This window comes from Pristiophorus japonicus, chromosome 22 (genome assembly GCF_044704955.1).
Source record: "Pristiophorus japonicus isolate sPriJap1 chromosome 22, sPriJap1.hap1, whole genome shotgun sequence".
Lineage (NCBI taxonomy): Eukaryota > Metazoa > Chordata > Chondrichthyes > Pristiophoridae > Pristiophorus > Pristiophorus japonicus.
Window position 1 is genome coordinate 41279510 of NC_091998.1, and position 22047 is coordinate 41301556.

General features: G+C 47.6%; 1 protein-coding gene and 1 long non-coding RNA gene across 6 annotated transcripts in view; one reads left to right on the forward strand and one right to left on the reverse strand.

Annotated features, from left to right (window-relative positions):
• LOC139234966 (uncharacterized) overlaps positions 1-22047 on the forward strand; it is an 83397-nt gene that overhangs the window by 26395 nt on the left and 34955 nt on the right. The gene's annotated exons all lie outside the window — the stretch shown is intronic.
• ido1 (indoleamine 2,3-dioxygenase 1) overlaps positions 1-22047 on the reverse strand; it is a 56281-nt gene that overhangs the window by 6432 nt on the left and 27802 nt on the right. For 4 of the 5 annotated variants that reach the window (XM_070865954.1, XM_070865953.1, XM_070865955.1 and 1 more), the window contains 4 exons: positions 21600-21699; positions 16806-16923; positions 11003-11054; positions 2024-2172 (listed from right to left, as the gene is read on the reverse strand). In XM_070865954.1, coding sequence (XP_070722055.1) covers positions 2024-2172; positions 11003-11054; positions 16806-16923; positions 21600-21699 — 419 coding nt within the window. Of the gene's footprint in view, positions 1-2023; positions 2173-8766; positions 9744-11002; positions 11055-16805; positions 16924-21599; positions 21700-22047 lie in introns of those variants that run through there. The other variant, XM_070865957.1, reaches the window with a different exon arrangement.

A 22047-nucleotide genomic window follows, 5' to 3' on the forward strand; every position in this document is an offset into this window, starting at 1 on the left:
CAGAACCAGTGGGAATCTGTTCAAACTGCGCCATCTCCAGGCCAGGTCCAAGACCACACCAACCTCTGTCGTTGAGCTACAGTACACCGACGATGCCTGTGTCTGCACACATACAGAGGCTGAACTCCAGGACATAGTCGACGTATTTACTGGGCGTACGAAAGCATGGGCCTTAGCGAAACATCCGTAAGACAAAGGTCCTCCACAGCCTGTCCTCACCGCACAGCACTCCCGCCCCGCCCCCCCCCCAGACATCAAGATCCACGGCGCGGCCCTGGGCACCGTGGACCACTTCCATATTTCGGGAGCCTCCTATCAACAAGAGCAGGCATCGAGATCCACCACCGCCTCCAGTGCACCAACGCAGCCTTCGGCCGCCTGAGGAAAAAAATGTTTGAAGACCAGGACCTCAAAACTGACACCAAGCTCATGTTCTACAGAGCTGTAGTAATACCTGCCCTCCTGTATGGCTCAGAGACATGGACCATGCACAGCAGATACCTCAAGTTGCTGGAGAAATATCACCAACGATGTCTCCGCAAGATCCTACAAATCACCTGGGAGGACAGGCGCACCAACATCAGCGTCCTCGTCCAGGCTAACATCCCCAGCATTGAAGCACTGACCACTCTCAATCAGCTCCGCTGGGCAGGCCACATAGTTCGCATGCCAGACACGCGACTTCCAAAGCAAGTGCTCTACTCGGAGCTCCTTCATGGCAAACGAGCCAAAGGTGGGCAGCGGAAATGCTACAAGGACACCCTCAAAGCCTCCCTGATAAAGTGCGACATCCTCACCGACACCTGGGAGTCTCTGGCCCTAAATGGAGAAAGTGCATCCAAAAGGGCGCTGAGCACCTCGAATCTCAACGGCGAGATCGTGCAGAAATCAAGCGCAGGCAGCAGAAAGAGCATGTAGCAAACCAGTCCCACCCACCCCTTCCCTCAACGACTATCTGTCCCACCTGTGACAGAGTCTGTGCCTCTTGTATTGGACTGTTAAGCCACCAAAGAACTCACTTCAGGAGACTGCCTATGATGATGATGATGATAGCGTGCATGGTTTTCACAAATTTGCCTGGGCCTGATGGTCTTTCCTTGTCTTTGATTTTGTGCATTCATGTCTGCATTCATATTTACTGATAATTTAGGACTTCCATTTCTTGATGTCATCACGAAAAAGCTGTGGCTCTGAAATTCTTGCAGGCAACATTGGCCTGCACATTTCTGCTAAATTTTCAGTGTAACACTTTGTACTGCACTTTTTTTGACAGACGTGTGCCCTGCCCCCTGTCAAGCTTCTTCCCCCCGCCCCCGACTCTCCCCACCCCCTCTCCCGACTCTCTTCTCCCACCTGCCCCTGACTCTCTTCTCCCCCCTCCAACTCTCTTCTTTCCCCCCGACTCTCTTCTTTCCCCCCGACTCTCTTCTCCTCCCTCCCGACTCTCTTTCACCCTCCCCCGATTCTCTTTTCTCCCCATGCCGACAACGTCAGTGAGAGGACGGGCTGTGAACTCGGATGGCCGCTTGTGGAGCGATAATTTAAAGTGAATGGTTTTCAGCTAGTGCAACCTTTATTATTTGCACCAGTCTGGTGCCTGCGCTAAGTTTTTCATGTTTCACTGGTGTCCCAGCCCTCCCCTTTGTGACAGTGTTTGGGGCTGTAATGGCAGTCGCGCAGGTCGCCTTGCAAAACAGAACTGCCGACAACTAGCTTGTGCAGCATCGTTGGTCCGTTCCCTTTAAGCGAGGGAAACAGCAGCTCATGCCGTTCCCAACGCGCTCAAAATTTTTTACCGCTCTGCCACTACTGCCCCGCTTTCGGACTTTAGCGCCCTGGGAAGTGGTTAGCGCTTGATTTAGTGCTCCACTTCCCTTTTGGAGCGCTAAAGCTGAATATTGCTGAAGGAGAGAATGATTACTTTTTCAACTTTACAAAATGGGGTGCGACCGAATTTCTAGCCCCAAGTGTCTTTATGGGATCTGAGAAGAGGTGCTGAAATGATATAGGAGACAGGGCTTACCGCTTTCCTCGTTGTGACGTATTCCCAGAAACTCATCAAAGGATTGCAGTGTGGAGCTCTGTGCAGCACTCCCACCTGAGAACTGCCTAGGTTTGTCCCACACTCCCTCGTAGAGCAGGCCTTCTGGAAAGGCTGGGTTATCCTTCCATCTGCAAAAAAGGTGAAATGAATCACAGCACATTTCATATCAAGCTTCAGTGCACTCGCATACAGTTGGATGAGGCATCAGTTTTTAACATGGCTATGAAGATGGTACTTGAAGTGCAAATAATTTATTTGGCTATTACATTTTTTTTTAAATGTCAGGCCTACATCAAGATATTTGTTCATAAAGCCATGCTCAACAGTTTGTACAATGTATCTAATCTCAGGAAGAAATGATGGATTTCAGTGAAATAATGAATCCTGCTTTCCCTACCCTTGTACAACTGTCCTGATTGGAACAAATCAAAAGACAGTGACCTAGAAACTCATCTTGGGTGGTGGCGCAACATGGCCGATATTGGATCGGCCGCCCGTTAAACGCAGCGGCTGATATTCCGTTCTATTGACTGCAACGTAACGGAATATCAGGCGCTGCGTATAACGGGCGGCCCATCCAATACCGCCTGTTTTGCACCACTACCCGAGATGAATTTCTAGGCCAGTGACTTGGAGACAACTCTCTTCAATTTTCCCTTGGACTCTGGAACTGCTTGGTGTGAGGGAATGGCACTTATATTCTCCAGCACTGTAAAGTTCTATGTTGGTTATAAACCCCTCCCCCCGTGAAATTTTCTTCAATTTTTCTTCCATTTAAAAAAAATTGTTTGTTTATGTTGTTTCTGATAAGTGCGCTCAACAAGCTTCTGGCTAGATCTCACCCTATCCATTCTGGACTCTTTTTCCACAAGACGAGAGTTCCTATTGGAACATAAAATTCAAGATCTGCTCACGTGACTGGAAACTGTTGATTCATGAGTGTACTGTTTCATTAAGTTGTTAAACTGCTCACTGAATATTAGGATGAAAGAATAGTCATTATGTTCAGTTTCTCAAATAATTTACATTCAGCAGATTGTACTTTCCCTTTTCCCACTTGCACCTCCTCTAGACCCATCTTTTGTTTCTTTACTTGTTCCATTACCATGCCCTTTCGCCTCTCATCATCATTCCTTTTCTCATTTAATCTCTCCTGCTTTCCACTCTATCACAGACCTTCCCTTTTATTTGTTCCAGTCCTCTTCCCCTTTCCCTGCTTCCGTACTTGATTAAAACCTGTTACATCTCTAACTTTTCCAATTCTGATGAAAGGTTATCGACCTGAAACGTTAACTCTGTTTTTCTCTCCATAGATGCTGCCTGACCTGCTGAGTATTTCCAGCATTTTCTGTTTTTATTTCAGATTTCCAGTATCTGTAGTATTTTGCCTTTATTCTTTCCCATCTTCTCTTCTGGTAGCTCCCATTAATGACAGCTTTTAACAATATATATTACTGACTTGGATGAAAGAATAGGGAGTTGTATATCTGACTTTGCAGATGACACTAAGTTAGGAGTTTCAGTAACTTATGTGGATGGAAGCAGGAAGTTACAAATGGGCACATACAGAATAAGTGACTGAGCAAAGCTATGACAGGTGGAGTTCAATGAGAGGTCATCCACTTTGAACCAGAGAAAGACAAATCAGAATATTTTCTTTAATGGTGAGAGACTAGGAGCTGTGGAGGAGCAACGGGATGTAGGTGTCCATGTACACTACAATTACTTACATTTATATAACGCCTTTAATGTAGTAAAACATCCCAAAGCGTGTCACAGGAGCATTACCAAACAAAATTTGACACCGAACCACATAAGGAGATATTAGGATCATCATCATCATAGGCAGTCCCTCAAAATCGAGGAAGACTTGCTTCCACTCCAAAAGTGAGTTCTCATGCGACTGAACAGTCCAATACGGGAATTACAGTCTCTGTCACTAATATGTCCTTACTATACAGTACAAATGCACACGAGGCCCGCACTAGAGAGAAGGTCACTCTGTGACCAGTCCTTTATTAGCCAGCACTGAAGTGATGAAGGTAGGTGGAGCTTCCCCTTTTATACCTGAAAATCCAGGTTAGGAATGTCTCCCACAAGTTCACCACGGTCAGTGTTCTCACGGTGTACAACTTAGGTCAGTTTATACATGGATTACAATGACAGTTGAATACATGACATCACCTCCCCCCCCCCCCCCCCCCCCGCAAAGTCTTATTGGGATCACAGGTTAAGTCTCTCTGGTGGTTTAAGCTCCCTTGTACAGCGCCTGAGTTGGGGCTCCAGTTGTTGGGCGCTGGCCGGAGTGTCTGCTGTTTGTGGTGCCTCAGGCCTGTCTGGACTGCCCACAGTGACTGGGCTCTCCTCCACTTGGTTCCGGTGTTTGATCACCTGTGGTGGAGTGAACTCTACATCGTGTTCTTCCTCTGCTTCTTCTATGGGGTGGCTGAACCTCCTTTTTGTTTGATCCACGTGTTTGCGGCAGATTTGTCCATTGGTAAGTTTAACTACCAGAATCCTAATCCCCTCTTTGACAATCACAGTGCCTGCGAGCCATTTGGGCCCTGCAGCATAGTTGAGGACAAAGACAGGGTCATTGACTTCAATACATCGCGCCCTCGCATTCCTGTCATGGTAGTCACATTGTGACCGGCGCCTGCTCTCAACAATTTCTTTCATGGTGAGGTGTGTGAGGGGAATAACCTGGTTTTGAGCGTCCTTTTCATTAGCAGCTCTGCGAGTGGAACCCCTGTGAGTGAGTGTGGTCGGGATCTATTGGCCAACAGGAGGCGGGATAAGCGGCTTTGTAGGGAACCCCCTTGGATTCTGAGCATCCCGTTTGATTATCTGCACTGCTCGTTCCGCCTGGCCGTTTGAGGCCGGCTTGAACAGTGCCGTTCTGACATGATTGATACCATTTCCTGCCATGAAGTCCTGGAACTCAATGCTTGTAAAGCACAGGCCATTGTCGCTGACCAAGACGTCCGGTAGACCATGGGCGGCGAACATTGCCCGTAGATTTCTACCGTGGCAGAGGATGTGCTTGAATTGAGAATGTCACACTCGATCCATTTGGAGTAGACGTCTACTACAACCAAAAACATTTTTCCCATGAAAGGACCTGCGTAGTTCACATGGATGCGTGACCATGGCTTGGTGGGCCAGGACCAGTGGCTAAGGGGGGCTTCCCTGGGCGCATTGCCCAGCTGGGCACACGTGTTGCATCTGCGAACACAAAGTTCCAGGTCTGCATCTGTCCCTGGCCACCAAACGTGTGACCTGGCAATTGCCTTCATCATGACAATGCTCGGGTGCTCATTGTGGAGTTCTCGGATGAACGCCGCTCTGCCCATCTGGGGCATGACTACTCGGTTTCCCAATAGTAGGCAATCGGCCTGAATCGAGAGTTCATCCTTGCGCCTGTGAAATGGTTTAAATTCCTCAGGGCATGCCCCATATGTGACTGCCCAGTCCCCATTCAGGACACATTTCTTGACTAGAGACAATAGCGGGTCTCTATTTGTCCAGAATTTAATCTGACGGGCTGTCACGGGTGAGCCTTCGCTTTCGAAAGCTTCAACAGCCATGACCATCTCAGCAGCATGCTCGGTAGCCCTCTCGGTGGTGGCTAGTGGGAGTCTGCTGAGTGCATCGGTGCAGTTTTCAGTGCCCGGTCTGTGCCGAATTGTGTAGTCACAGGCGGTTAACATGAGTGCCCACCTCTGTATGCAGGCCGACGCATTTGCATTTATGGCCTTGTTGTCGGCCAAAAGGGACATTAGGGGTTTGTGATCTGTCTCCAGCTCAAATTTCCTGCCAAACAGGTACTGGTGCAAGCGCTTCCTTTTCTACCATCCCGTAGCCACTTTCTGCCTGGGACAGACTTCTGGAGGCATAAGCTATCGACTAACTGACCCTTGGCATTAACATGCTGCAACACACATCCGACCTCATAGGACGATGCATCGCACGTTAAAACAAGTTTCTTACATGGGTCATATAGCGTTAACAGATTGTTGGAGCATAACAAATTGCGTGCTGAATCAAAAGCCCTTTCCTGGCTGTCCCCCCAGACCTATTCGCGACCTTTGCGTAGGAGCACGTGTAGCGGCTCTAACAGCGTGCTCAATTTGGGAAGAAAGTTTCCAAAATAGTTCAGGAGTCCTAGGAACGAACGCAGCTCCATCGTGTTACAGGGTCTGGGTGCTCTCTGGATCGCTTCTGTAAAGTCCTTACTCTGCAGCATGAAACCACACGAGGCACATTCTGGGGACAAAGTCACTCTGTGGCCTTAACTCTTTATTGCAGGACTCTAGAAGTGATGACCCTGTGTGGGACCTCCCTTTATATACCTGAGTCATCAGGTAAGGAGTATCTCCCACAAGTTCACCCCTTGTGGTCAAGATGTGCATCTAGGTTGAGTGTATACAGTAATACAGTGGTGTTACATTGTGGTTACAAACATGACAGCTTCCGTTTTGGACGCGGTCGGACTGATCCCGTCTGCTGCTACCCTCATCCCCAGGAATTCTACCTCTGGAGCTAGGAAGACGCACTTCGCCTTTTTCAGTCCAGTCGGCGTAGCACCTCCTCCAGGTTGTGGAGGCGTTCTTCAGTATCGCAACCCGTGATGAGGATGTCATCTTGAAAAACCACCATCCTTGGAATCAACTTGAGACTTTCCATGTTTCGTTGAAAGGTTGCGGCGGCCGAGCGAATCCCGAATGGACATCTGTTGTACTCAAACAACCCCCTGTGTGTCGTGATGGTGGTCAGCTTCTTCGACTCACTCGCCAGCTCCTGGGTTATGTAAGCTGAGGTCAGGTCCAATTTTGGAAAAAGTTTGCACCGGATAGCGTCGCAAAGAGGTCCTCTGCTCTCGGTAGCGGGTACTGGTCTTGGAGTGACACCCGATTGATGGTGGCCTTGTAATCACCACACATCCTGACCGACCCATCCGCCTTGAGCACCGGCACAATTGGGCTCGCCCAGTCACTGAATTCGACTGGCGAGATGATGCCTTCCCTCAGCAGGCGGTCCAATTCGCCTTCTATCTTTTCCCGCATCACGTACGGCACCGCTCTGGCCTTGTGGTGTACTGGCCTGGCATCCAGGTTTATGTGAATCACTACCTTGGTCCCCATGAAAGTGCCAATGCCGGGTTGAAATGGTGAGTCAAATTTGTCCAGGACCTGTGAGCATGATATTCGCTCCACAGAAGAAATTGCATTGACATCGCCCCATTTCCATTTCATGACAACAAGCCAACTCCTCCCCAGCAGTGCGGGACCATCCCCCGGGACAGTCCAGGGTAGCAACCTGTTCTCCGAATCTTTGTGGGTCACGACTACCATGGCGCTGCCTAGCACCGGAATGATCTCCTTTGTATATGTCCGTAGCTGTGCGTCAATCGGCAGTAATTTTGGCCTCCTGGCCATGGACGCCCACAACTTTTCGAACTGTTTGATACTCATCGGGGACTGGCTGGGCTCCGTGTCTAGCTCCATTGATACTGGGATGCCATTGAGGAGCACTTTCATCATTATCGGTGGCGTCCTGGTATATGAACTGTATATGTGCTCCACATGAACTCGCTGAACTTCAGCTTCCAGCCATTTCCCCCACTGTCCATTTGGCCTCGTAGGGCTTACATCGGGCCCGTCCTCCTCGTACATCAACCTGGCTGCAGGCTTCCTGCACATACGCGCCAAGTGACCGCTGATGTTGCAATTTCTGCAGGTATATTGCTGATACCTGCAAGCTCTGGCTGTGTGTTTGCCTCCACACCTCCAACATGAGCCGTTGTTGGAAACAAAAGGTCCATTAGCAGTCGACTGTCTCTGACTGTCTCTGTAACTGTCCTTAAACGCACCATTGACAGGTGTTGATGGCCCCATTACTGGCCGCATTGTCCCTTGCGATGGCATGAATCGCCGTTCAGCTAGCCATTGTCTCTGTTGAATTCACCCTTTGGGTTCGACTACATGCTCGGGCATGTCCTATTGCCCCTATCTGCCTGGAGAACTGTGTGCCGCGTTAACAATGTTGACTCCCTGTCTATTTGCTGCATTTAAACCAAGATTTTTGTCAAACATAATTCTGGTCTCCTCCTCCCCTGAGATAAATGTCTGGGACATCAAAGCCGCCGTTTCCAGGGTCAAGTCTTTGGTCTCAATCAGTTTCCTTAAAACCCCAGCGTGCCCTCAATAAAAAAGTCTCGCAGCATCTCCGCTCTGCATGCATCTGGGAACTTACATAGGCTCGTCAGTTGCCGGAGGTCTGCCACGAAGTCTGGAGCGCTTTGCCCTTCTCGCCGCCGGTGCGTGTAAAACCGGTGTCTTGCCATGTGCATGCTGCTCGCCGGTTTAAAGTGTTCCCCGATCAACTTACTGAGCTCCTCAAAAGTCTTGTCCGCCGGCTTCTCTGGCGCTAGAAGGTCCTTCATCAGGGAGTACGTCCTGGATCCACAAACAGTCAGGAGATGAGCCCTGCGTTTGTCGGCCGAATCCTGTCCCAACCATTCCTTGGTAGTCTCGCAATAAAATCGTTCCAATCATCACCGACACGGTACCTCTCGTCTGTGCTGCTAGTGGCCATGCTCACGTGGTTTAAATCCCAGTTTCTCGTCGCCAATATTATGTCCTTACTGTACAGTACAAATACACACGAGGCCCATACTAGAGTGAAGGTCACTCTGTGACCAGTCCTTTATTAACCAGCACTGAAGTGATGAAGGTGGGTGGAGCTTCCCCTTTTATACCTGAAAGTCCAGGTTCTGAGTGCCTCCCACAAGTTCACCACCTAGTGGTCAGTGTTCTCACGGTATACAACTTAGGTCAGTTTATACATGGATTACAATGACAGTTGAATATATGACAGTCACAGGTGGGACAGACAGTCGTTGGAGGAAAGGGTGGGTGGGGAGTCTGGTTTGCCGCACGCTCCTTCCGCTGCCTGCTCTTGATTTCTGCATGATCTCGGTGACAAGACTCAAGGTGCTTAGCGCCCTCCCTAATGCTCTTCCTCCACTTAGGGCGGTCTTTGGCCAGGGACTCCCAGGTGTTGGTGGGGTTGTTGCACTTTATCAAGGAGGCTTTGAGGGTGTCCTTGAAACTTTTCCTCTGCCCACCTGGGGCTCGCTTGCTGTGTAGGAATTCCGAGTAGAGTGCTTGCTTTGGGAGTCTTGTGTCGGACATGCGAACAATGTGGCCCGCCCAACGGAGCTGGTCGAGTGTGATCAGTGCTTCGATGCTGGAGATGTTGGCCTGATCGAGAACACTATTGTTGGTGCGTCTGTCCTCCCAGGGGATCTTACGGAGACATCATTGGTGGTATTTCTCCAGCGATTTGAGGTGTCTACTACATATGGTCTACCTCTCTGAGTCAAAGAGGAGGGTGGGTATCACTACAGCCCTGTAGACCATAAGCTTCATGCCAGATTTGAGAGCCTGATCTTCGAACACTCTCTTCCTCAGATGGCCGAAGGCTGCGCTGGCGCACTGGAGGCGGTGTTGAACCTCGTCGTTTATGTCTGCCCTTGCTGATAATAGGTCCCCGAGGTATGGAAAGTGGTCTACTTTGTCCAGGGCTATGCTGTGGATCTTGATGACTGGGTAGGGGGGGTGCAGTGCTGTGTGGCAGGGTCAGGTTAGTGGAGGACCTTTGTCTTACATCAAAGAGGTAGGTTTTAGGGAGCGTTCTGAAGGAGGAGAGAGAGGCAGAGAGGTTTAGGGAGGGAATTCCAGAGCTTAGGGCCTAGGCAGCTGAAGGCACGGCCATCAGTCAAAGTATTTAGAATGATTAAGGGATATGATAAGGTCCTTGCCGAGAAATGGCCCTCTGATGAGGGATTCCAGAATGAGAGGGCATAATCTTAAAATTAGAGCTGCATCATTTAGGAGTGAAATCAAGAAGCACTTTTTTTTAACGCAATGGATGGTGGCTATCTGGAACCCACTCCCCCAAAAGGCTGTGGTTGCTGGGTCAATTGAAATGATCAAAACTAAGATCGATCGATTTTTTTTTAGACAAGGGTATTAAGAGATATGGAACAAAGGCAGGAAAATGGATGTTAAGGTACAGATCAACCATGATCGAATTGAATGGCGAAAGAGGCTCAAGATGCTGAAGGGCCTACTCCTGTTCCTATGACCACAGTTTGAGTGCTGTGTGCAGTTTTGTGATGTACATTATAGGCAGAATGTTGGGGCAATCAAAAGGTACAGTGCAGATTCGAAAACATACTGCCCAATATGAGGAAATACAAATACAAAGAAAGACTTGAAGAATGGGGCTTGTTTTTGTTAGAACACAGGAGATTAAACAACAGTAAGAGGCAAAATACTGCAGATGCTGGAAATCTGAAATAAAAACAAAGTGCTGGAAATACTCAGCAGGCCAGGCAGTATCTGTGGAGAGAGAAATAGAGTTAACGTTTCAGGTCGAGGACCTTTCATCAGAACCAGATTAAGCGACAATTTGCTGGAGGTGTTTAAAGTTATGAAGTGTAGATAGAGCCAACCTGTTCTCATTGATTAATGGGTCTAGAATAATGAGACATGAATACAAGATTACATTATGTCAGAGAGCAAGAGAAATGTTTTTACATAGAGTGGTGTGCGGCTGCGAAAGGCACTGCGGCATTAGTTAGTGATTTGAAGCAGGAACCATCTCAGCCTTTAAGAATAGGTTAGATAGGTTTTTGAAGGGAAAGAGAATAAGGGGAAATGGGAACAGATTGGACACATGAGGTCACTGCTCCTACATTACAACAGTGACTACATTTCTAAAGTACTTTGGGATATCCGGTGGTCATGAAAGGCGCTATATAAATGCAAGTCTTTTTTCTTTTAAGGAGACGATAAACATCAACACAGACAAGTTGGGCTGAATAGGCTATTTACATGTTGTAATTTCTATGTATTTATATATATTAGAAATCAAGCAGTGATTACGTACCCAGACAGAAAGAGACGAATTATTCCATAAAATGTGGCAGGATCCACGTGCTCTGGAGAGAAGAGACAGAAAAACAGGTTCTATATGAATGATTAAATGGAACTTGAACTCGAGGGAACAACATGGATCAGTTCATGGAGTAAAATTCAAATGGCAAGTAGCTCGGCTTTAGACTGAAGGCTGGCTGTAGTCTGACACTCAATCTCAATTACGTGCAGTGAAGTTTTGATACAGCCCAATATTCAACCTGATTGAAACATAGTTATTAATCATCACCTAGTCTTAACTGAGTCAGCAGTTAAGACTGAGCTGAGCTAGTTACAATCATTACTCAGTCTGAAAAAACATCAGTGAATTCTGATAACAGTTCATCATCCATGGTATGGTAGTATAGTGGTTATGTTACTGGACTATTAATCCAGAGACCTGGACTAATGATCTAGAGACCCGGACTAATGATCCAGAGACCCGAGTTCAAATCCCACCATGGTAGCTGTGGAATTTAAATTCAGTTAATTAAATAAATGTTATTAATAAATCTGGATTAAAAAGCTAGTATCAGCAATGGTTGTTACACTCATAATAAATGGTCAGACTGAGTACTGTGTGCAATGAGCAAGTGTGACCTTAGCTCCTTTATTAAGGTTCCAGAGTGCAGGTACCTTGTGGGTGGCCTGCTTATACACTGTGCTCCCAAGGGATGCTGGGATCCAACAGATGGGCCATCTGGTGGTCAGGTGTGATGCAGGTTACAAAGGGTTAAATACATAACATCACTCCCCCGTGAAGTCAACAGTACACTTATTTACAAGGTGAGACGATCTGGGGCTTTGCGCTCCCTTGTCGATCGTCTCGGTACAAATGCTGGTGTGGGTGGGTTGGTCAGTTCTTCACTGGGCTGTTGGGCAGCCGGCCTTGCTGGGGATGATGAGTTCGGTTTTGTGGTCAACTATGATGTCAGTTGCCACTTGTGTGTGTGTTGGAAGGTCAAAGTTGGTGGGGTCATCTTCAGGTTGTTCGTAGCTGTTGGTGAACCACAATTTGATTTGGTCCAAATGTTTTCTGTGACCGTGTCAGCGAGCCATTTGGGACTATGTACATAATTGAGCACAAACACAAGATCATTGATCTCAATATCGCGTGAAAAATTTGCGCAGTCATGGTACACACTTTGTTGATGCAGCTTGCCCTCCACGTGATCATGGAGATCAGGATGGACAAGAGAGAGCCTTGTTTTAAAAGCGCCCTTTTCATGAGCAGCTCAGCAGGGGGAATCCCGGTGAGTGAGTGGGGTCTGGTGCGGTAGCCGAGCAGTACTCGGGACAACTGGGTCTGCAGGGAGCCTTCCGACAAACGTTTCAAGCTTTGCTTGATGATCTGAACTGCCCGTTCTGCCTGGCCGTTGGATGCGGGCTTGAACGGGGCAGATGTGACATGTTTGATCCCGTAGCGGGTCATGAATTCCTTGAATTCAGCACTGGGGAAGCACAGCCCATTGTCGCTGACTAGGACATCAGGCAAGCCGTGCGTGGCAAACATGGCTCGTAGGTTTTCAATGGTGGCCGTAGATGTGCCTACAGACATTATTGCACATTCAGTCCATTTTGAAAAAGCATCCACGACAACCAAACACATTTTGCCTAGGAATGGACCCGCATAGTCTACATGGATTCTCGACCATGGTTTGGATGGCCATGACCACAAACTTAGTGGTGCCTCTCTGGGTGCATTGCTCAGCTGAGAGCAAGTGTTGCACTGGCGCACACATGACTCTAAATCTGAGTCGATGCCAGGTCACCACACATAAGATCTGGCTGTGGCTTTCATCATTACTATGCCTGGGTGTGTGTTGTGCAGTTCACAAATAAATGTGAATCTGCCTTTCTTGAGCAAGACCACGCTATTGCCCCACAAAAGACAGTACGCCTGCAGGGAGAGTTCGTCTTTGTGCCTGTGGAATGGCTTAATCGCTTCCTGCATCTCCACTGGGACACTGGATCAGCTCCCACGAGGACACAGTTTTTTTACCAAGGACAGTAACGGATCCTGGCTGGTCCAGGTCCTGATCTGGCGGGCGTAACGGGGGACTTCTCGTTCTCAAATGCCTCCATGACTATGAGCAAGTCCGCTGGCTGTGCCATTTCCACCCCGGTGGTGGGCAATGGTAGCCGACTGAGAGCATCTGCGCAGTTCTCTGTGCCCAGTCTGTGGCGGATTACATAGTTGTATGCTGACAGGGTGAGCGCCCATCATTGGATGCGGGCAGAGGCATTGGTATTAATCTGTTCGCTTTCTGAGAATAGCGATATGAGCGGCTTGTAGTCAGTTTCAAGCTCAAACTTGAGGCTAAATAAGTATGGTGCGTTTTTTTTACCCCGTAAACGCACGCCATAGCCTCTTTTTCAACCATGCTGTAGGCCCTTTCAGCCTTGGACAAACTCCTGGATGCATACGCAACCGGTTGCAAAATCCCCGATTCATTAGCCTGTTGTAACACACACCCAACCCCGTATGACGACGCATCGCAAGCTAACACTAATCATTTACATGGGTTATACAGGACAAGCAGTTTGTGAGATCACAATAAGTTTCTGGCTTTCTTAAAGGCAGCCTCTTGTGAATTCCCCCGTACCCAGTCGTCTCCCTTGCGCAGTAGCGCATGTAGGGGTTCTAGCAGGGTGCTTAACCCAGGTAGGAAATTACCGAAATAGTTAAGGAGTCCCAGGAACGACCACAGCTCCGTCACGTTCTGTGGTCGCGGCGCGTTCTTGATGGCCTCCGTCTTGGCGTTAGTGGGTCTGATGCCATTTTCAGCGATTCTCCTTCCTAAGAATTCGACATCCTGTGCCAGAAAATGCACTTCGAGCATTTCAACCTGAGCCCCGCATGATCCAACCGACTAAGAACCTCCTCCAGGTTCTTCAAGTGCTCATGGTGTCCCGACCTGTAACCAATATGTCGTCCTGGATGACCATTGTGCAAGGAACCGACTTTAGCAGGCTCTCCGTGTTCCGCTGGAAAATCGCTGTAGCCGACCGAATCCCGAACGGGCACCGGTTGTAGATAAACAGACCTTTGTGCATATTGATTCAGGTGAGGCCTTTCGAAGACTACTCCACCTCCTGCATCATGTTGGCCGAGGTCAGGCCCAGCTTGTTGAATGTCTTCCCTCCAGCCAGGATTGCGAATAGGTCGTCTGCCTTGGGTAGCGGGTACTGGTCCTGCAGCGAAAAACGGTTAATCGTTACTTTATAGACCCCACAAATTCTAACCGTACCGTCCTCCTTGAGTACCGGGGCAATCGGACTGGCCCAGTCGTTGAATTCCACCGGCGCGATGATGCCTTCGTGTTGCATAGAAACATAGAAAACAGGTGCAGGAGTAGGCCATTCGGCCCTTTGAGCATGCACCACCATTCAATAAGATCATGGCTGATCATTCCTTCAGTACCCCTTTCCTGCTTTCTCTCCATACTCCTTGATCCCTTTAGCCATAAGGGCCATATCTAACTCCCTCTTGAATATATCCAATGAACTGGCATCAACAACTCTCTGCGGCAGGGAATTCCACAGGTTAACAACTCTCTGAGTGAAGAAGTTTCTCCTCATCTCAGTCCTAAATGGCCTGCTCCTTAGCCTGTCCAGCTCAATTTCCACTTTTTCACACATCATGTACGGTACCGCCCAAGCCTTGTGGTGGATGGGTCGTGTACCCAGGAAACCAAATGGATCTGCATTTTTGCCCCCGAGAAGCTTCCAATGCCTGGCTCGAATAACGATGGGAACTTGCTTAGAACCTGGGTGCATGAAGCGTCATCGACGGACGAAAGCGCTCGGATGTCGTCCCAGTTCCAGCAGATTTTCCCCAGCCAGCTTCTGCCAAACAACGTGGGGCCATCCCCTGGCACAATCCACAGCGGGAGTTCGTGTTCTGATCCATCATAAGAGACTTTGACTTCAGCGCTGCCAATTACAGAGATTAGTTCCTTGGTGTAAGTCCTTAGTTTGGTGTGAATGGGGCTGAGCTTGGGCCTGTGTGCCTTCTTTCCCCACAGCCTGTCAAAAGCCTTTTTACTCATTATGGACTGACTTGCCCCCGTGTCCAGCTCCATAAATACTGGAATGCCATTTAGTTCAACTTTCAACATTATTGGTGGGCATTTCGTCGTGAACATATGTACCCCGTACACTTCTGCCTCCTCAATACGAGTTTTCAATTCAGTCTGATCCACTCTGGATCGATCTTCCTCTGCAACGTTCGCCTGCACATTCATTGGAGGTGTCCCATTGTTCAGCAACCATTGTACGCATAGTGCTTAAAGCGGCATTGATGGGGCCGATGATCACCTCCGCAGTGCCAACAAGGTGTTAACTGCCTCGCATTAACAGATGATGGTGGATTCTGGGTCAATTGAGGTCGGGCCACAGCAGCCGGTGTGTACATTCTGCCATGTACATTTCTGCTCAAAACCGACATTACGTTATGCACAATACTGGCCAAAACTTCTTTGTTCTGCGAAATCTGCTTGGTGCTGTCGCTGGTGGACATAAATGCATGGGCTATCGTGATGGCTTTACTCAGATTCGGAGTTTGTACAGTCAACAATTTGCAAAAGATTGTCTCATGTCCGATGCCCAGTACAAAAAAATCTCTGAGCATTTGTTCTAGGAATCCCTCAAACTCACAATGTCCTGCGAGGCGTCTTAGTTCGGCGACATAGCTCGCCACTTCCTGGCCCTCCGATTGTTGACACGTGTAGAACCAAAATCTCGCCATCAAAACGCTTTCCTTAGGATTTAGGTGCTCCCGGACTAGCGTACACAATTCTTCGTAGGATTTCTCTGTTGGTTTTGCAGGAGCCAGAAGATTCTTCATGAGGCCATAGGTTGTTGCCCCACAAACAGTTAGGAGGATCGTCCTTCATTTGGTGGAGTTCTCGGCCCCTTCCAGCTTGTTGGCCACAAAGTATTGTTCGAGTCTCTCCACGAAGGCCTCCCAATCGTCCCCTTCTGAGAACTTCTCCAGGATGCCGACTGTTCTTTGCATTTTCGCGCGGTTGTTACACTTACAATAAATGGTTAGACTGAGTACTGTGTGTAATGAGCAAGTGTGACCTTAGCTCCTTTATTACAATTCCAGAGTACAGGTACCTTGTGGGTGGCCTGCTTATATACTGTGCTCCCAAGGGATGCTGGAATCCCATGGGACTCCCAACAGATGGGCCCTCTGGTGGTCAGGTGTGATGCAGGTTACAAAGGGTTAAATACATAACAACAGTGACCATGAACGACTGGATTGTTGTAAAAATCCATCTGGTTCAATAATGTCCTTTAGGGAAGGAAATCTGTCATCCTTACCTGGTCAGGCCTGTATGTGATTCCAGACCCACAGCAATGTGGTTGACTCTTAACTGCCCCTCTGACATAGCCTAGCAAGCCACTCAAGGGCAATAAATGCTGGCCTAGCCATCGATGCCTACATCCTGTCAATGATTTTTTTTTAAGTGAACCATACAGATTGTAAACCTTGTAAACCTATGTTCCTATCTGAACAGAGTCCTTCTATACATGAGACAACTCATATTTCCTCTTGTATTTGATCTTTCTATCTGTCAGATGTGCATCCATCACCCTTTTGATCGTGATTATTGCTTTTCTACATGTTCCAATGAAATAACAACACAATTTAAATAATGATGCTTCTATTTCAGCCATTTAAAAACCTATGCCAGTTTGATCAGTCAGCGTTATGTTTGGATGATCAAGCAACCCAATGTCATCAGTATAATTGTGACTGAGCTTACCATCCATCATCTTGAGAGATTGATTCATCTTCCTAATTGATTCAGCCATATCTTGCAAAGCATTTTTAATTGAATCATCGTCATGCTGCAATACTGCTTCAGTTGCAATGGAAACAGCCTGTGGGAGCGGGGGGATAACATAAAATATTATACATTCAAATACACATACGTTTTGATATCATGAAGTTCTGTTCCAATGAATGTGAAAGGAGACAATGGAATGTAGATCACAGTCCTCCATTCAAGGGGCTGGATTTTCAGTTGGAGGCTTTTTGGGGTGCTAATGCGGCGAGGCGGTAAATTTTGCACTGGGCAATGGTTTGCGTTGGCAGCCACAAACTTCAGCAGCTGGGCCCTTAGTATGAAGTGGAGCGCTAAGGGAGGCATTCCACACCTCTCTTAGGGTGCTAGGCCGGCTGAGCAACTTAAAATCACGTTTTAAGGAGCCGGCTTCGGAATGCCCTAAGAGAGGCCTCCCTGCAAAAAATAAAAATTGGCGCAGAAAACATTCCCAATATATTACTGACCCCCAAATAAAGATAAATCGCAAAAAGAAAACAAAAACAATCACACTTGCCTCATGCAGTCATTCCTTCCCTCACCGCCATCGGAACAGCTCTGGCCGCCCGTTTTCTCTGGCGGTCTCACTACGGGGCGCTACGAGTGCTGCTCCAACCAAATATCATACCACTGTTGAAACCGGGGACGTTGTACACCGACGCGACGCTCCTGGGCAGTACTGCTCAGCGCCGCCGCAAAACCAACACCATATTTCCCGGTGGGCCGCTGGAAGCTGGCCGCCTGGGCAGAAACCATTTCCAGACCATCCGGTGCGCCAACAGAGGTGTCATCAAAATGAAAATCCAGCCCCAGTATCCGTCTGGTGAGGATTCAACAAAAAAAGGGCTGTTCCTTTTGTTTTAATTTGTTCATCCTCCAGTTTGCTATGCTTAGAAAAAGTGATTTTACTGGGTCTTCTGTTTCATGGATGTAATGGAGATCTTTGTGAATCGTATAGTTTGATGTACACTATGGCAGAAGCTTGTTCATGTTCACAAACTTCCAGTTCAACACATGATGACATATAATGTCTGCATTACAGCATGTTCTGCCAAAAGATGGCACTGTCATAGCTAATGTGGTTGCTCTGATATCCCTGACCTAAGCTGTTAAGCACTGCACATTTCAACAGTTTTTGAATGGTGTGATCTTAACCTGGAGCTGAATATTTCTTCAAAAGAAAAACTGCTGTTGTGAATAGCACAGTAGACAGTTCTAATGCTGCTATTAACAGCTTTGGTCGGAACCACAACAGCAAGCAGAGCTGCGGCAGTACCACTTTTTGGCAGATGAACAGCATCTTTTAGGTTAAAAAAAAGAACGAATTTACTTACACTAAACACAATTACAACTCCTACTTTTTACCAAAATAGTATCTCTTTTTGCAACAAAAATAATTTGAGATATGAATCAACGACCCTAGCTGAGATCATACTCAACTGTAGCCACATTAGGCTTGCATTTTCCTGGGCACCTCGTGCAGATGAAGGGATTCTCTTTCAATCCAGTAGTCATTTAATTTGGCCCAACCAAGAGATTAGCAACGAGATTATGCGTGCTGCAATTTCAGGGGAGAGTGTGCTAAATGGAATTCAGGGATATGGGGATGTGGATACGGGAATCAAGGAATATGGGGATCGGGCATGAAAGTGGAGTTGATGTAGAAGATCAGCCATGATTTTATTGAATGGCGGAGCAGGCTCAAGGGGGCCTTATGGCCTACTGCTGCTCCTATTTCTTGTTTCTTAAGAGCGCCTCATCTCAATGGTACTGCTATGGAGAGGGATTGAATGGTGGCCTAGCATGCCCCTATGGACAGCGGGACAAACTAGGATAGTCATCCGTAAGGCATTGTCAATCTCTTCCTTGAAGAGCAGCCAAGGGGGGCATTGGCAGAGGCTTGGCAGGAGGACACTCATAAACCAGGCAGTACAGGGCGCTGAGGGAGAAGATTAAGATAGGCAGGTCACACTCATCATCATAGGCAGTCCCTTGAAACGAGGATGACTTGCTTCCACACCGAAAAGGGATGAATTCACAGGTGTTTCAACGAAGGACCTAATATTCCGGATCCCGAACTACATCTTGAAGGGTGGAAGATGCCTGTACGTGGAATTTTTTTAATGTGGGGTGACCGTTGCACCCCAGCCACCACACGGGCTTGACAGAGCTAGGTCCAGTGGCAAGGATTAACCAAGACGGCTGGAGACCAGCTCTGCTGCACAGACCAAGTGCGCACACATATCGCAGTGTGGGCTGACCCATGCTCTTCTGGGCCCCGAACTCCCGCCTCTCCTGGGCCCTGATCACAGCCCTCTGCAGTGTTTTAATACACACCGTAAATATGATGTATGTAGCACTCAAATCACTGACTCCACACAGTCTCGTGTTGTAGTAACTGCTGTGACCTTAGTCCTTTATTTTGTAACTCCAGAGTGACTCTCAGGTGTGGTGGGCAGCCTTTTATACTCTGTCTTGCAGGTACTTTCAGGTCTCCCTTTGTGGCGCACCATTGTACTTATACATTTAATGTACCTGGACAATACATAACAGTAAATGACTCCACTAAGCACAGCAACCATTTGGTACCAAAGTGCTTCTACTGTTACTACAGTGCTATTGACCTGTGGACATGGGTGAGGGTTTTGGCAGCAGATAGGTGGAGACCGGCTGTGTTGTGGAGGTAGAAATTGAAGACCTTTGTGATGCAGAGGATATGGGGTCAGTAGCTCAGCTCCAGGTAAGATGGGATGCCAAAGTTGCCTATCGGTCTTGTTCACCCGGAGATGGTGGCTGGGGAGGTGGATAGAACTGATGGAGAAGGTATATGAATTTGTGGTGAGGGACTGAATGACAGCTTCAATCTTCCAAATATGAACTGAAAGAAGTTATGGTTCATCTAGGACTGGATGCTAGACAATCATGCTGATGAGATGGGTCGAGAGAGGTGGTGGAGAGGTAGAGCTGGGTGGTGGTAGTACAAATGTACTGACCTCATGTCTTCGAATGATGTCGCTAAGTAGCAACATGTAGAGAAGTGGACCACCCTTGAGAGACCTTGGAGGTAACAGTGCAAGGAAGAGAAGCCAGTACTGGTGATTCTCTGGCTATGATTGGATAGGTAAGAGTGGAACCAAATGAGAGCCTATCTCTCTGAGCTGGGTAATGGAAGAGAGGCATTAGAGGAGGTTGGTGTGGTCAACTTGTCGAAGTCTGCAGTAATCAGGGAGCATGGTCTCAGGATAAGGGATTGGCCTTTAAGACTGATGAGTAGGAATTTCTTCACTTAAAAGGCTGTGAATCTTTGACATTCTTTACCCCAAAGGGCTGTGGCTGCTGAATTGTTGAGTATATTCAAGGCTGAGATAGATAGATTGTTGGACCTAGGGGAATCCAGGGATATGGGGGATCGGGTGGAACAATGGAGTTCAGCTCAAAAGATCAGACATGATCTTGCTGAATAGCGGAGCAGGCTCATAAGGGACATATGGCCTACTCCTGCTCCTAATTCTTATGCTCTTATGTTCTGACAATATCAGCCATGCTTAAAATGCACAGGTCAATAGCACTGTAGTAACAGTAGAAGCACTTTGGTGCCAGGTCACACTAGCTTGAGGAAGGCATACTACTCCCAATTTGGAAATAAAGCCGATATAAACCTCAATATAACATAGAAACATAGAAACATAGAAAATAGGTGCAGGAGTAGGCCATTCAGCCCTTCTAGCCTGCACTGCCATTCAATGAGTTCATGGCTGAACATGAAACTTCAGTACCCCCTTCCTGCTTTCTCGCCATACCCCTTGATCCCCCGAGTAGTAAGGACTTCATCTAACTCCCTTTTGAATATATTTAGTGAATTGGCCTCAACTACTTTCTGTGGTAGAGAATTCCACAGGTTCACCACTCTCTGGGTGAAGAAGTTTCTCCTCATCTCGGTCCTAAATGGCTTACCCCTTATCCTTAGACTGTGACCCCTGGTTCTGGACTTCCCCAACATTGGGAACATTCTTCCTGCATCTAACCTGTCTAAACCCGTCAGAATTTTAAACGTTTCTATGAGGTCCCCTCTCATTCTTCTGAACTCCAGTGAATACAAGCCCAGTTGATCCAGTCTGTCTTGTTAGGTCAGGCCCACCATCCCGGGAATCAGTCTGGTGAATCTTCGCTGCACTCCCTCAATAGCAAGAATGTCCTTACTCAAGTTAGGAGACCAAAACTGTACACAATACTCCAGGTGTGGCCTCACCAAGGCCCTGTACAACTGTAGCAACACCTCCCTGCCCCTGTACTCAAATCCCCTCACTATGAAGGCCAACATGCCATTTGCTTTCTTAACCGCCTGCTGTACCTGCATGCCAACCTTCAATGACTGATGTACCATGACACCCAGGTCTCGTTGCACCTCTCCTTTTCCTAATCTGTCACCATTCAGGTAATAGTCTGTCTCTCTGTTTTTACCACCAAAGTGGATAACCTCACATTTATCCATAACCATCCATAAGTGCTGATCTGTGAACAGTTTTTTTACACTGTCAACAATTTGAAAGCCAGTGTACATCTCGTCAGAAAATAATTGCCGGATAACTAACTTGAACACAATAAATCACAGTTGATTTTAGACAGTTACAGGAATATCAATAAAATCAGAACAATGCTCTTGGGCCAAGCATCACACGTATACTACTTCAAACTTGTAACATCTTTTGTCATTTCTTGGATGGTTCTGTGTACCTTGATGCCTTGTACTGCAGCCAGTTCCACTTCCAGTGTCACCAGGAAGAATCCCTTCAGGCTGTCTCCTCCAGGCAGTGCTAAGATAGTGTCCAAATTTCTGAAAGAAATATATTACCATCTAGTGGCCACACAAAGTACCAGCATATATAAAAAACTGAAAGTCAGTCTTTTCTGTGTCACAATTTTTTCAACCGTTTCAAATTTTCAGCCATGGCTCAGTGGGCAACTTGCCTCTGAGTCAGAAGGTTGTGGGTTCAAGTCCCACCAGAGACTTTAACACAAAAATCTAGGTTGACACTCCAGTGCAGTGCTGAGAGAGTGCTGCACTGTCAGAGGTGCCATCTTTCAGATGAGACGTTAAACTGAGGCCCCGTCTGCCCTCTCATGGACATAAAAGATCCCATGGACTATTTTGAAAACGAGCAGGGGAGTTATCCCGGTGTCC